At 34.3% G+C, this 13274-nt stretch overlaps 1 protein-coding gene across 1 annotated transcript; it reads right to left on the reverse strand.

Moving 5' to 3' along the window:
• Window positions 1–2461: 2461 nt before the first annotated feature.
• LOC107891931 (sugar transport protein 8) lies at window positions 2462–4577 on the reverse strand. Its single transcript, XM_016816851.2, has 4 exons — window positions 4333–4577; window positions 3928–4247; window positions 3165–3791; window positions 2462–3080 (listed from the first exon to the last, which is right to left on the reverse strand). The coding sequence occupies exons 1-4, from the start codon at window positions 4463–4465 to the stop codon at window positions 2637–2639; spliced, it is 1524 nt and encodes a 507-aa protein (XP_016672340.2). The 5' UTR covers window positions 4466–4577; the 3' UTR covers window positions 2462–2636.
• Between the last annotated feature and the right edge of the window lie 8697 nt (window positions 4578–13274).

Raw genomic sequence — 13274 nt, forward strand, 5'->3', positions numbered from 1 at the left:
GCAGTTGTATAAGAGTGTATGTGTATGAGGGAGATGTGATATAAAGAATTATGGCATAATACATTGTGCACTTGGTTCGATTGGAGGGAATGCACTTACAATGCCCTTTTTGTATGTATCTAGTGTGTTTGGTTAGGGCACCTTAGGTGCATTATGTTCTACTATATTTTGGGTGAAATTCTGTGTATTAGAGTCTGTATTACTTAAGCTAAAAAAGGGCTATGCAATTCAAAATTTTTAATAAGTTAATCCAAAAAGTAAGAAATTTAACTTACAAAAAGTTCATCGTAAACTCATAAGAACATCAAAATATGAACTAACTCGTCAAAGGACTATGTTGATAACCAGTTTGATAAAGGTTTAGTAACTTAGCAAAATGTAAAATAATTAGGTGATTAGTTAGATATGGGACCATTTGTTAATAATTGATAACAAATATGGTAAGTATTTGAATTGGGAATAGGATGTTAAGGGACCTTTGGCCCATTAGAAAGGATAACTTAGATTCAATACAATAAATCTTGTAAAATGTGAAATACATATGAGACCATTAGAAAAAAGGTAATCTTATTAAAATTGAGATTAAGAATATTACATATGAAAGATCATCTAATGGGAAAAAATGTGCGAATGAATGGAAAAAATCATATTAATAAGTAATATGAGGATGTGTAATGAACCATGTTTAAGTCTTGAGTCTTAATACAAAATTTGAAATGAGACTGACTAAATTAGAACCTAACCTTAAGGTTATAAAAGACTCAACACTAATCCAAATACGGTGAGATAGGAAATCTTTGTATATTTACTAAGCTCGTCAAGCTTAATGCATTAGTTGCTTGAACATATAAGTGAAAGGTTTTCTGAGAATCTTGAGTCTGCCTTGAGAGCATTGCATCAACATATAAGGTTCAAAGCTAGTGGAGTATTTGATTTTTGTATTAGCATGTGTTATAATATGGACATGTACAAAGATGCTTAAGTTTGTAATTGTGTTGTAATTACATTACCATGTATTGTTTGAAATCCTAATGGCATTTTAAGTTATATTTTGGCTTATGAACTGTTTTAAGCCTAATCTTGTGATGAAATTGAGTTCAAATGAGTGTTGTTAATGTTTTAAAATGATCGGGATCCAGTTAGTATGATATGGCATTGTTTGGAGATGATTTAAGGTGTTTTAGGATCAAATTTTTTGCTCCAAAGGTCCAAGTATCAGAACATGGTTTGGTTGTATCAATACAACCGAGGCAATAGCTAGATTGCTACAATATAGGGGGAAGTACAATACATCTAGGGGAGGTATTTATACATGACCCTTGATTGCACCTTGTGTCACTATTTGGAGTGTTTTAAGCTTCCAAAGGCTTGTTTCGGTTTTGTGCTTATCCTTATCATTTTAATTGTCATATATATTAACAAAAACATTGATTAAGTGTCCAAATCCTGATGAAGACTTATCAAGAAGTAAGTTTATACAATCACATTGTTGAGTTCTAATTTAAGACCAATATAAAGTTGAGTCCTACCTACTATTGCCTTGAAGCATGCAAATAGTGACTTATTGTTAAGAGTATTTATATATTCTATTGATAACTTAACAATCAAACTTACCCACAATATAAATAGATAAAATTGTGTAAGACAAATCAATATTCATAGCATATATCCTATTTAGTGGGAGTTACAAGGACTTAAGGAGTGGGATGCTATTGATCATATTTTCTATTCATTAAGAACTATTCAAGTGTATTTGTTAGACACCACTGAATGTTGATTATTCACCTATTATTCTTAATTTTATAGTTAGGATATTTTTAGTAGGAAAATCTCATGGGGGAGATTTTAAACTATTTGTACTCAGGGTGAGGCTACAATTATCTTAGGATTAGGATAGATTAGATTTAAATCATTATTTGTACACTATGAATTTAGTAGTATAAACCATCTTTGGGTATGGTTCTGAAGACTTAGATTCAGTCCGAAGTGCATAAATAATTCTTAGTATTTATTCTCTCTTTTTTTTTTTTAGTGTCAAACTCTATGCTAAGTCATGTGCCCGCGTTATATGCTACACCCATGTTGCAATAACTTATTACCTGGCTCAAAATTTTCAATCACAAACATAACCCCAATCATCATTCATTGAAACCTGAATTACAGCACTAGCTAGCTGTACAAACACCTATTCATTCAATCTATACGGATACTCTTCTGAATCAACCCCTGACAGTAGAGAAGGCTCAAGTGCCAATAGCTATACTTATGAATTATTATTTTATATTTTTTGAGTCGCATGAAAGGAAAATTTCAAAAAAGTAGATGACAAGATTCCGTAGTCTTGAACTAGATGTGAGAATAATAAATTTAAATGGTTATAATGGTATGACGCTTGAAGCAATCTAATTCAGATCCCATATGATTATAAGAACAGACCATCCCTTATAAGCTAGAAACAATGTGAAAATGTTTGCCTTTCTCATTTATTTTCCATAATAAAATACCGAAAGCTCAACCCAATAACAAGAGTAGTCACGGTCGATCCTGTAGTGAGCCCAATAGCTAGCGTAGTGTCCAGCAGTAAATTTTACATGATATAAGAATGAAACACAACTAGGAACTTCATTGTAGTTGGATCAAACAACCTTGACATCGGGCCTGTCATCCTCGATCATGAAAGAACGCCAGAACCAGTGCTGCTTCCAGACTTTGTCAACCATAGCATCAACAGGGACACCTTTGGTCTCAGGCAACAAGAACCATGTGAAGGCTCCCATTATGATAACCCAAGCAGCAAAGAAGAAAAAGATTCCTGCTTGCATCTGGCATAGCATTGAGAGGAAAGCTTGACCAATGATGAAAGTGAAGAGCATGTTGGTGCTGACTGCAAAGGCAAAACCAGCTGATCTGGTCTCCAGAGGGAAAATCTCACTAGGAATTAACCAACCAAGAGGCCCCCATGACCAGGCAAAGCCCATGACAAAGGTACACACGGAGATCACCACAAAGATTGCCTCTCCTTTGGAAAGATTGTCACCTGTGGTTTTCAATTCTTTGAAAAGGATTATGCCAATAATAACCTGCATGTAATTTATGCAACACATTAAATACCAACATTAATTAATTTATAATAAGTAAATAAAAATATAAGATGGAGACTTGACCTGAGAAATGAACATTTGGACACAAGCTTCAAGTAGCAGAATTCTCCTGCCAGCCCTATCTACTACATATATTGAAACTACAGTACTAAACACATTGACAAGGCCAGTAATAACAGATGAAAGCAATGCAGCATCATTCCCAAATCCCACCGTCTGGAACAGAACAGGAGCGTAGAACATTATAGCGTTGATTCCAGTAAATTGCTGGAAAATTTGCAAACAGATGGAAATTACTAGTTGGGGTCGGCTAACTGGCTTCATTAGTTTGCGGAAAGGGTCCTTTACTTGCTTTGCCATCTCACATGCATGTATAATTGAATCAAACTCGTCATCAACATTTTCGACACCACGGATCTTCCTCAGAACCTTCCTTCCTTCCTCAACTTTGTGACGTTCAATAAGGCTAGTTGGAGTCTCACAAATGAGTATAGATCCCAAACAAAGCATCAAAGCAGGGACACCAGCAATGCCAAGAGAAATTCTCCATCCATGAGGATGGACATTTGTTGTAAAGTAGTTTATCAGATTGGATACCAAAATTCCAATTGTAATGAAGAGCTGGAAACTTATGTTGAGTGCTCCGCGAAGATTAGGTGGAGCTATCTCCGATAAGAAGAGTGGTACCGCCTTTAATAATAATTAGTGATTAATATAAATTAAATTGAAAAGGATACATGTAATTAAGTAATGGCCATTCACCATTGGTAGAAGTAAAGTGATGTATGCAGAAGAGTCTGTCACTAAAGCTAATTATATAACTTACTTGATTGGCAAACCCAACACCAAAGCCGAGAAAAATTCTCCCAAAAATTATCATTTCGATGTTGATACCTCCAGCAGTCAAAATCACGCCTATTATGAAAAATATTGAAGCAATCTGCATGGTGAGTTTCCTACCATATTTTGAGCACACCTTTGAAGCTACAAAACTAGCTATTAAAGCAGCAAGGTACAAGCAAGACGTGAACAACTGGAGGAATTGGTTATCGTATTTGCAGTAATTGTTTTCAAGTGCATGATGTTTCTTTTCAAACACAGCTGGAAAGAATTTTTTTAAGAAATCATCCATGGATGTTACTCCACCTGTTAATCCAAATCAAACCCTTTTCTTAGCACATGTTTTTAATTTGAATCTAATAATACAAATATTTTGAAGAAAAAAGAAAACCTGAAATGCCAATATCATATCCAAACATCAAGCCTCCAAAGGCTGCTATGATCACACAAACTATGACATACACTGTTATCCTGCCTTCAAATTCTTGATTCTCACCAGAGCCGCTTACTACGACTGCCGGCATTTTCCACTAAAGATGCAATGAAGATATAGAAGTAAATACAAATATAGATCGGAATACTAGCTCTCTTTCCTTTTCTTTATTTGTGAATAAGTAATAAAGACCAACACTACTATTATTATTTAGTAGTCATAAATTAAAACGTCAGTGTCTTAGACCTTATTTTATAGCAATGTTTATATACAACTGTTGCGATTACAACTGAAATCTGACATTGACATTTTCTTCGAACTAAAACCACGATAAGTTGTCCCTAACAGGTTTTTTCTAAATTTAACCGTCATCTGGCTTTATTCAGATTTGGAATGTATGCTCAAACCCCACCCCATACTGATATTCCTGATCCATTATTTTCGACATTGACAAAGGATTACTCACACTAAACAGTTACTAATCCACCTCAATAAGCACAATTCCACATCTTTTCCTAATTATACGTGGATTTGGTCATATTTAGAGTTCATACTCCTACTAATTTCAGAACATTTAGAGTTCATATCATCATTATGCATTAAGAGAAGCACCCGTTAAACAAAAGAAGCAAATCTTACATATAATCGAGAGCTATCATCATATTGTTGCTTTTTACAATTTCTGCACCATACAACTGACCACAAATCTTGTGTTTGTAGCTGACATCCACAAAAGTTTATCCTCTCTTTCAAAGTCAATTACCAGCCCCATCCATCTTTTGCCACAACTCCCTACATTCCTCTAACTCCAAATGAAACAACTCTCTTCTAAATTCAGTCTTTCACAACATTATACACTCTCATGTCCATCCAATTAGATATCATAAAGTCCATAAAAAAACTACCTAAAGACAATTTGTAAGGTCCCTCACTCATCTCGATGGGCGGTACGAATGAGAGATGCTCACAAAACATTTTCAATGTAAAAATCAATACTTTTTTAAAGAAAATAAATATAAAATATTTTTATAAAATCATATAAAATAGATAGATTCACTTTTAATAGGTAAGAATCATGTTATTAGCATTTAGAATACAATTACAGGTCATTGGAGGTGTCTGAGGCCTAAAACGAGACTTAGAAAGCTTAAAACTAGCAAAACAGTGCAGGGATCCTCCCTTGACACTGTTGTATTGGTACAACTACCTAGTTGTGCAGATACAAGTTTTCAGAACTATTAACTTGAGCATCTTGTAACACTTGTGCCAATACATCTGAGCCCATCTATCGAAGCTTCGACCCCCAGAGTAAAATATTGCCCTAAAAGAACCCTATTTCAGCTCCAGACTTCACCATATCAAAAATCAAACTTGGAGAAATTAAAAATCACATTTTAATCACAAAAAAACAACTCCCGAAATATCTCCAAACATGTTCAAAATATAGTTAAAGGTCAACATCTTCATCCATAAGAAATAGTCAAAATAAAGCACAACTTGTCAAAGCATACATGAGTTATGCTAGCATCATAAAACACATATAAAACCATGTAAAAGCCAATTTAATTGTGTCAAATCTAATCATGTAAAAAACCATTTAGAAAATATAGATTGGACTCAAGGCCATCTAAAGTAAACAAAATAAAAGTGGAGGTTATCACCATTACAATTTATAGTAATATGAAACAAATATATATGCATCCCTCAATGAGCTCTTTAGTACATGCCACTAGGTACTCATTACAAATACAAAGGTTTCATACTCTTCAATAATAGAAATGGCATTTTCATGTGATCCTCGAGTTGCACCGAGCCTTGATTCTGAAAACCTATGTGCAAAAATAATGACGCGTTAAACATAAAGCTTAGTAAGATAACATGGAAATTCCTTAAATACTTACCTTTCAAACGTTGACCTAAACTTCGTACAATAGTTTATAAAGGGTTTAAAGAAAGGCTATTAACATGTTTTCAACAATTCAAAAAAAAAAAACAATTTAGTCTCCTATGGATTATAACACACTTTGTCCGACCTGATTGTTGGGTTTGAGCTATAGGATGTTACATTCGTTGTCGGAGTAACTACGATCAATTACAACATAAGTGCTATTGAATCAACACAATATATTCACAAACATAATCATTACATCAATATCTTATAGTATAAAAACATATCTAGGTTTTATACGAGCTTACGAAAGCTCTTTTCATAACTCGAGACCACTAAAGGACTAAATTGTAAAGTTTCAAACTTTTTTGGGCTGGAGTCACTGTTGGAAAAAATACAATTCGAAAACAATTTTCTTACATATCAAAAAATTAAAATTTTGAAAACTGAGTTGGTTTGTGAAAACTAAATTGTAAAGTCTCAAACAGCGACGCCTGGTGACTACCCAAGTAATTTTTCTACATTTGCGGTATTTCTAAATTTTCAATGTCCTTACTTCCTTCAAATACTAGAGCTCACTACCGACACCAAAACCCTTGCTCTTCCGATCTATTTCCAGATGACGCTTCTTAGGACATGCAATTCCTACCTTTGTAAACTCAGCAAGAATCCTGCCATTCTTTATGGCTATTTTTGACCTCCTTTTTCCACTTCCTTCAACGAAAACTACTGGCTATTCAACATTGGGCATGCAGTTTCTATCAGGGATACCTTGATCAACCTATCACACCCTTTGGCTGATTACATCTGTAGCCTAATCGGTGCCTTTTTAAATCGTATGCGATCTACAGCTTCCCTAGCAAACTAGTATATGCGTCTACAATGAACACCTCTATACCTAATGAGCCTTTTTTTCTTTTTACCATATCCGGGGTTGATACATAACCTTGGCATCACTCTCTTTTTTGGTGGTCTATATTCCTTCGACACACCAAGCTCATTTTTTTTGTGAATTATCGCTCTAGCCACAGCACGAACTTTACTCTTCCTAATACATCCTTCATAACCCACGGGCTTTCCAAGTATGATCCCCATGTTTTGTGTCCTAGCAAAAATTTTGTGTTTATTGTCCTGACGGACTATACTGGTTGCCATAGTTGAAGGACCTACCACCATCGCTGTAACACCTCTAACCCATATCTCTCCCCGAAATAGGGTTACGAAGCATTACCCTAAATACGTAATTCAAATCATTCATTCCCAACATTTCATAGTCATTGCAAAATTCAAACATGCACATGCATAACGTCCCTAATCTGAGACCTCGAGGCATTAGAAACACTTTAGAAACAATTTGGGACTAAATCAAAAACATTTAAAACTTTCTGGAAAAAAAGTTAGAAAATTCACACTACAGGGGTCACGTGACCGTGTGGTCAGGCCGTGTGACTCACACGGTTGAGACACAAGCCTGTGTCTCAGGCCATCTGGACATTCGAAGTAGGGACACAAGGCCATGTCCCAGCCCATGTCTGTGTCCGTGCCCGTGTAACTCTTTGAATTAATTCACACAGCCAAGCCACATACCTATGTGCCAGGCCGTGTAACTCTCGAAATGCAACCTTTAAAATATCTACGGGGAACACACGACTGTGTCGCATGGCCGTGTGTCACACACGGTTGAGACACACGCTCGTGTGTTAGGCCGTGTGGACAAGAAATAGGCCAAATTCAAGCCATTTCTTTCACCCAATTCAAGCACACCTAAAAAGCCATTTGCACATATGACCAAGGTATCAAAACATGTTCAACGATCCATAAAATGACCACTTTCAAATGACCAAATTCCATTAAACCAATATGCCATAAATACACCTTAAACACATACATTAAACATACCTAAATATGTGCATATTTACTTATTTATCCATTTATTTGTGTCCTTATCAAAACATATCAAAATGACCTTATCATTTGAACCACTTCTCACATGCATCAACCATTTAAATGTTACCCATCTATCCATTTTCAAACCATTCCAACAACCAACATATATACATAACAATTAATGTCTAAATGGTCATAATTCAACTAAACATATTTTATTTAAATGTTATATAAAAACATGCCATAAATGATCATTTTGCAACCATGCCAACATTTATCACTTTAGCCACAAACCATACATCAATTTGATCTTATAAACACCAACCATCAAGGTATCAAAATAACATAAGTTTCACCAATTTCAAAGCAACATTTCATGCCACTATAACACATAAGAATACCAAATTGGCCATTCAAATATATCATCACTAAACCATTTCAACATTAGCCATTAAGCCCCAAAAATGCCAAAATGCCATCAATCATATAACCATATTTACAAGCCAAACATAGTTGCCATATCATCAAGGTAAAAGAAAAATTACATAAGCAATGAATGCTTAGTAAGCTCGTATAAACTTTAAACATAAAATTTCATTTCAATATTAAACTTCATAGAACAAACATAAATCTATGCCAATGCTATAAGATTCATAAATCGATATGATCATCAACTCGCAAATGAGTAAGTTTATTAATGTCGCATATTTATTGACCATTCATAACATAATAGGATTTCATGAGACATAATATATATCATCAGTCTCTTTTATAAGATTATATATCTTTCTATTTACTTACTTTCCAATCCGTCCCCAATGCTTATCATAAGCTTAAACAACATTATTAGCTCTCGATTCAGTGTATTTATCCATAGCATAAGAATTTTTCTCACATATAATATATCATAACATATCCCAACTACATACTTACCGTTTCATTTCCTTTTCTTACCCGTTTTGTATGCATAGTACAAGTATAATCATAAACATCAATCATATCCACAAGTTTGGCATAAACCCTAGCACATCAACAACACATGTTAGTTCATTTAAACATGATTCATATGAATTTGAAATGGATAACCATTGTACTTGAGTTTGATTCAATTGGATTTGTCATCCATCACAACATATCATGTTTTTCCATGTATTAGCATTCTATTGAGTTTCATATAAACATGTCTTATTTCTTATTGAACACTTACCATTTCATTTGCATACACATAAGACATAAACATAACATTAATCATAGCCATAAGCTAGTGATTCAACACATAACTTAGCAATATCATCACATGGTAAGATATGGGTACGTAACATAGCATCACTTATATCATACCTTTCATAAACATCAATATTCATACTCTGATCATTGGTACATCATACCTTTCCATAATTTTCGTAGTGAAGTCAATCGAAACGCTTACCGAAGCTCAGACAAAGTGTGCTAAATGATGGTCATAACCGTCCCTTTTCATGTTCAATGGTCGAAACCATCCCTTTTCATATTTGATGGTCGTCACTATCTCTTTTCATAGTTCATGGTTGTCACCATCCATTTTCATAATCGATAGCCAGAGCTATCCCTTTTCATATTCGATGGTCGTCCCCATCCCTTTTAATGGTCGTCCCCATTTTCATTGGTCGATGATCATTGATACGCCGTTGGATTTTTCGCCAAGACATGATTTGATATTATAAAAAAATATCATTTAAAATATAATTTAAAATGCTATTTAAACGTATGAACTTACCTAGCTAAATTGCAGAAATGTCAAAGTACAGGGGCATTTTGGTAATTTTCCATTCTCCTTGGTTTTCCACCTAATCTTGTTCTAAATTACTAATTTCATTCAATCTATTAATTTTAATAGTAAAACAATGTATTTTATACAATTTAGTCATTTTTGGAATTTTTACAAAATTGCCCTTAAATTTTTACTTTTATTCAATTTAGTCCCTAAGCCTAAAACATGCAAATTAACCATTTTTACCCAAAATTGAGCCTATTCGAATACTTATGGCATCCAATACAGCCCATTATTGTAGCAATTTCACATCAAATCCTTGTATTTTTACTATTTCAACAATTTAGTCCCTAATCGACAAATTCATCAAAAATCACTTAATAAAATACTTTTAAATAACAAAAATATCTCAAATTCATCATTTAACATCTAAAATAACAAGGTTCATCAATGGAAACAATTTCAAAATCGAAGGTACGGGCTAGCTGGACCTAGTTGCAACGATCTCAAAAACATAAAAATTATTAAAAATGGAGCCAAAATCCCATACCATGCAAGAAATTTTTCCATGGCCAAAAGCTTCATCTCAATATCCTTGGATATTAAGTGTTGAAGAAGAAAACCAAAAAGATGATAACAAATTAACCTTTTGTTTTTATTTTATTTTAATTTAATATACCAAATTACCATTTTAACCTTGGTTAATAAATAAATAAAACACCAATTTCATGCCCATAACTGTCCACTAGCTCCTTGAATGGTCTAATTACCATTTAAGCCCTTTTCATTTATTTAATTAACCATTCAATCACTCAAATCAAATAGTGATCAAGTTTTACATCTTTTACGATTTAGTCTTTTTTAATTAATTAACTATCGAAACGTTAAAAATTTTCAACGAAACTTTAATGCCACCTTAATGAAACTCAGTAAAATTTTATAAAAATATTTATGGCTCTGTTTATAGAAGCAAGGTCCCGATACCTTATTTTCTAAAACCACTTGACCTAAGTGTCATATCACTTGAGCTTAATAAATCACTTATATAACATAAATTATCAAATCAAAAAACTTTTTAAAGCCATATTTGACTCGTAAATATTAAATAATAATATTTACAAACTTACTTGTCAGATTTGGTGGCCCCAAAACCATTATTTTGAAGGATATGTGCAAGTTCATGCACAATCAGCAACAAACTTAATAGAAATATGCAAAAATTGGAGATGATTCAATTCAAAACACTTTTAAGAATATCTCTAATACTTTTGTTCCTGAGTTCCCAGATGCTATCTTTGAGACATGGATGGAAGAGAATGACGATGCAAGTGAAGATGGAGCTAAAGAAGAAAAGGGGAATAAATCAGAAAAATAAAATGGGGGATTCTTGTCTTGTTATTTATTTAATTATTTTTAGCTCTTTAGGAATTTATTTCTTTAGTAATTAGGATTTAATTTTTGCAAAATAAAACATAGCAAGCATGAATAAATACTTATTTAGAAAGAAAAAAAAGATTAAGTGATGTGGCAATGGGAATGAACATGTCTAGGATTGGGTTATTAGGAAAGACTTGGTATTTAAGCAGTCTTAATGACTCACCTCTCTTTCTTTACATGTAACGCCCCAAAATTCAAGTATTAAATTTTTGCATGATTTGTCACAAATTGCTTGTTTGCTTTAATTGCTAAGTGATTTGGGTGTGTATGGGAGTGTTTGAGAAGCCTGGATTCAAGTCTTGGCTTTTGCAGAATTTTTAGTTTTGCTCTTAAATGAATTTGGACATAGGCAGGTAGGCCTTATAAATATTAGTGTTGTTTTTATGTCACAAAATGAGCCTGTGGTATAGTGGCAAGGTGGTGTGTGAAGTTCCCTTGAGGTTTAAGGTTCGAGTCCTATGCTGTACTGTAGAGTGTTTATTTTTATCACTTGGGCTGTGAAATGGTGGAGTTTGACTGAAATGTTGTGGAATGTGAATAGAGGAGTGAATCATGGAGAGAATAGTGGAATTGTGATTGGGTGGAGTGAATCAAGGAGGGATTTGAGGAGAAAATTTAGGAGTGAATCACGGGTTTTGTTCACTTTTTCTATTTTGTGTTCTTTTTCTCCTTTCTTTCTATTTGCCGAATATTCCTCTCTTCTCCCCTCTCATCTTGCTGCTAAATCCTCCTTCTCTCTTTTCCCTTTCCATCTATCCCTTGGAAGAATCTCTGACCTCTCTTCCTCTTTTTCTTGGACAGATTATCCATCTCTCTCTTTCTGTTCTGATTTTTTTACCTTTTATTCTTTTATTTTTTTTGATTGAGAGCGATCTCTTTATTTTGAGTGTGGTTCAGCCGATTATCACCTTTTCCTCTATTCCTATGCGCCGATCTTTTCCTTATTGTTTTTACTGTCTCAGTGCTGCAAGTATTCCTAGTTATCGGTAAAGTATGAATACTATTCACTTTTTGTTTAAAATCAATTCTCTTTCTTTCTTTTTCATTAAAATCGAATACTCCTCTTGGCCACTATTTTGGCCTAGTTAGTTTATGAAGATCTGTGTTGTGGTGTAGGTAATCGTTAAGTGGGTGACCATTTTCGGTTGGGAGTCTTGAAGGAGTTAAGTCACCCTCTATCAAGCAAGGTAAGGATGGTGTGTGGTTTAAGTGTTATTAAGAGGGTGTCTTGCTTTAAAGGGCTAACTTGTGATTTGATTAAATTTAGATTGGTGTGCGTAGAGGCCTGCGCGTTTCTCGTTATTAGGTGTGTAATCACCCACTGCAACTGTAGATCGGCAAAAAGCCAAAAAGCCATATACACGGCGTTTGAGACAACACGGGTGTGTGATCGCTCGAGTGGCAAGCGCAACTTGCGATTCATGGGTAAATAACTGAAATACCCTCGAAGGGTAAAATGACCAAAATACCCTTGAAGGATAAAATGATCGAAATACCCCCGAAGGGTAAAATGACCAAAATACCCTCGACAGGTACAATGACTGAAATACCCTCGAAGGGTAAAATGACCAAAATACCTTCGAAGGGTAAAATGACCGAAATACCCCCGAAGGGTAAAAAAATCGAAATACCCCCATAGGATAAAATGAGTATTATACCCCTAGAAGTTGAAATGAGCGTATGATTGATTTGTTCTATGTTATTTATATGACTGTTACTGAGTATGACAAACTGCATACACGTATGATTTATGACATGACATACTGAATGGGGTTGGGATTCTGATATAGGGGAAATATACTGTACTGGTGGCTTTGCTACATATACTGTTATTGGCAGCTTTACTACGTCACTGTTACTGGTAGCTTTGCTATGTCACTATTATTGGCAGCTTTGCTACGATATTGGTGTGTTGGCTGGGTGGGTCGATTTTATCCC

The sequence above is a fragment of the Gossypium hirsutum genome, chromosome D09, assembly GCF_007990345.1.
Source record: "Gossypium hirsutum isolate 1008001.06 chromosome D09, Gossypium_hirsutum_v2.1, whole genome shotgun sequence".
NCBI lineage: Eukaryota > Viridiplantae > Streptophyta > Magnoliopsida > Malvales > Malvaceae > Gossypium > Gossypium hirsutum.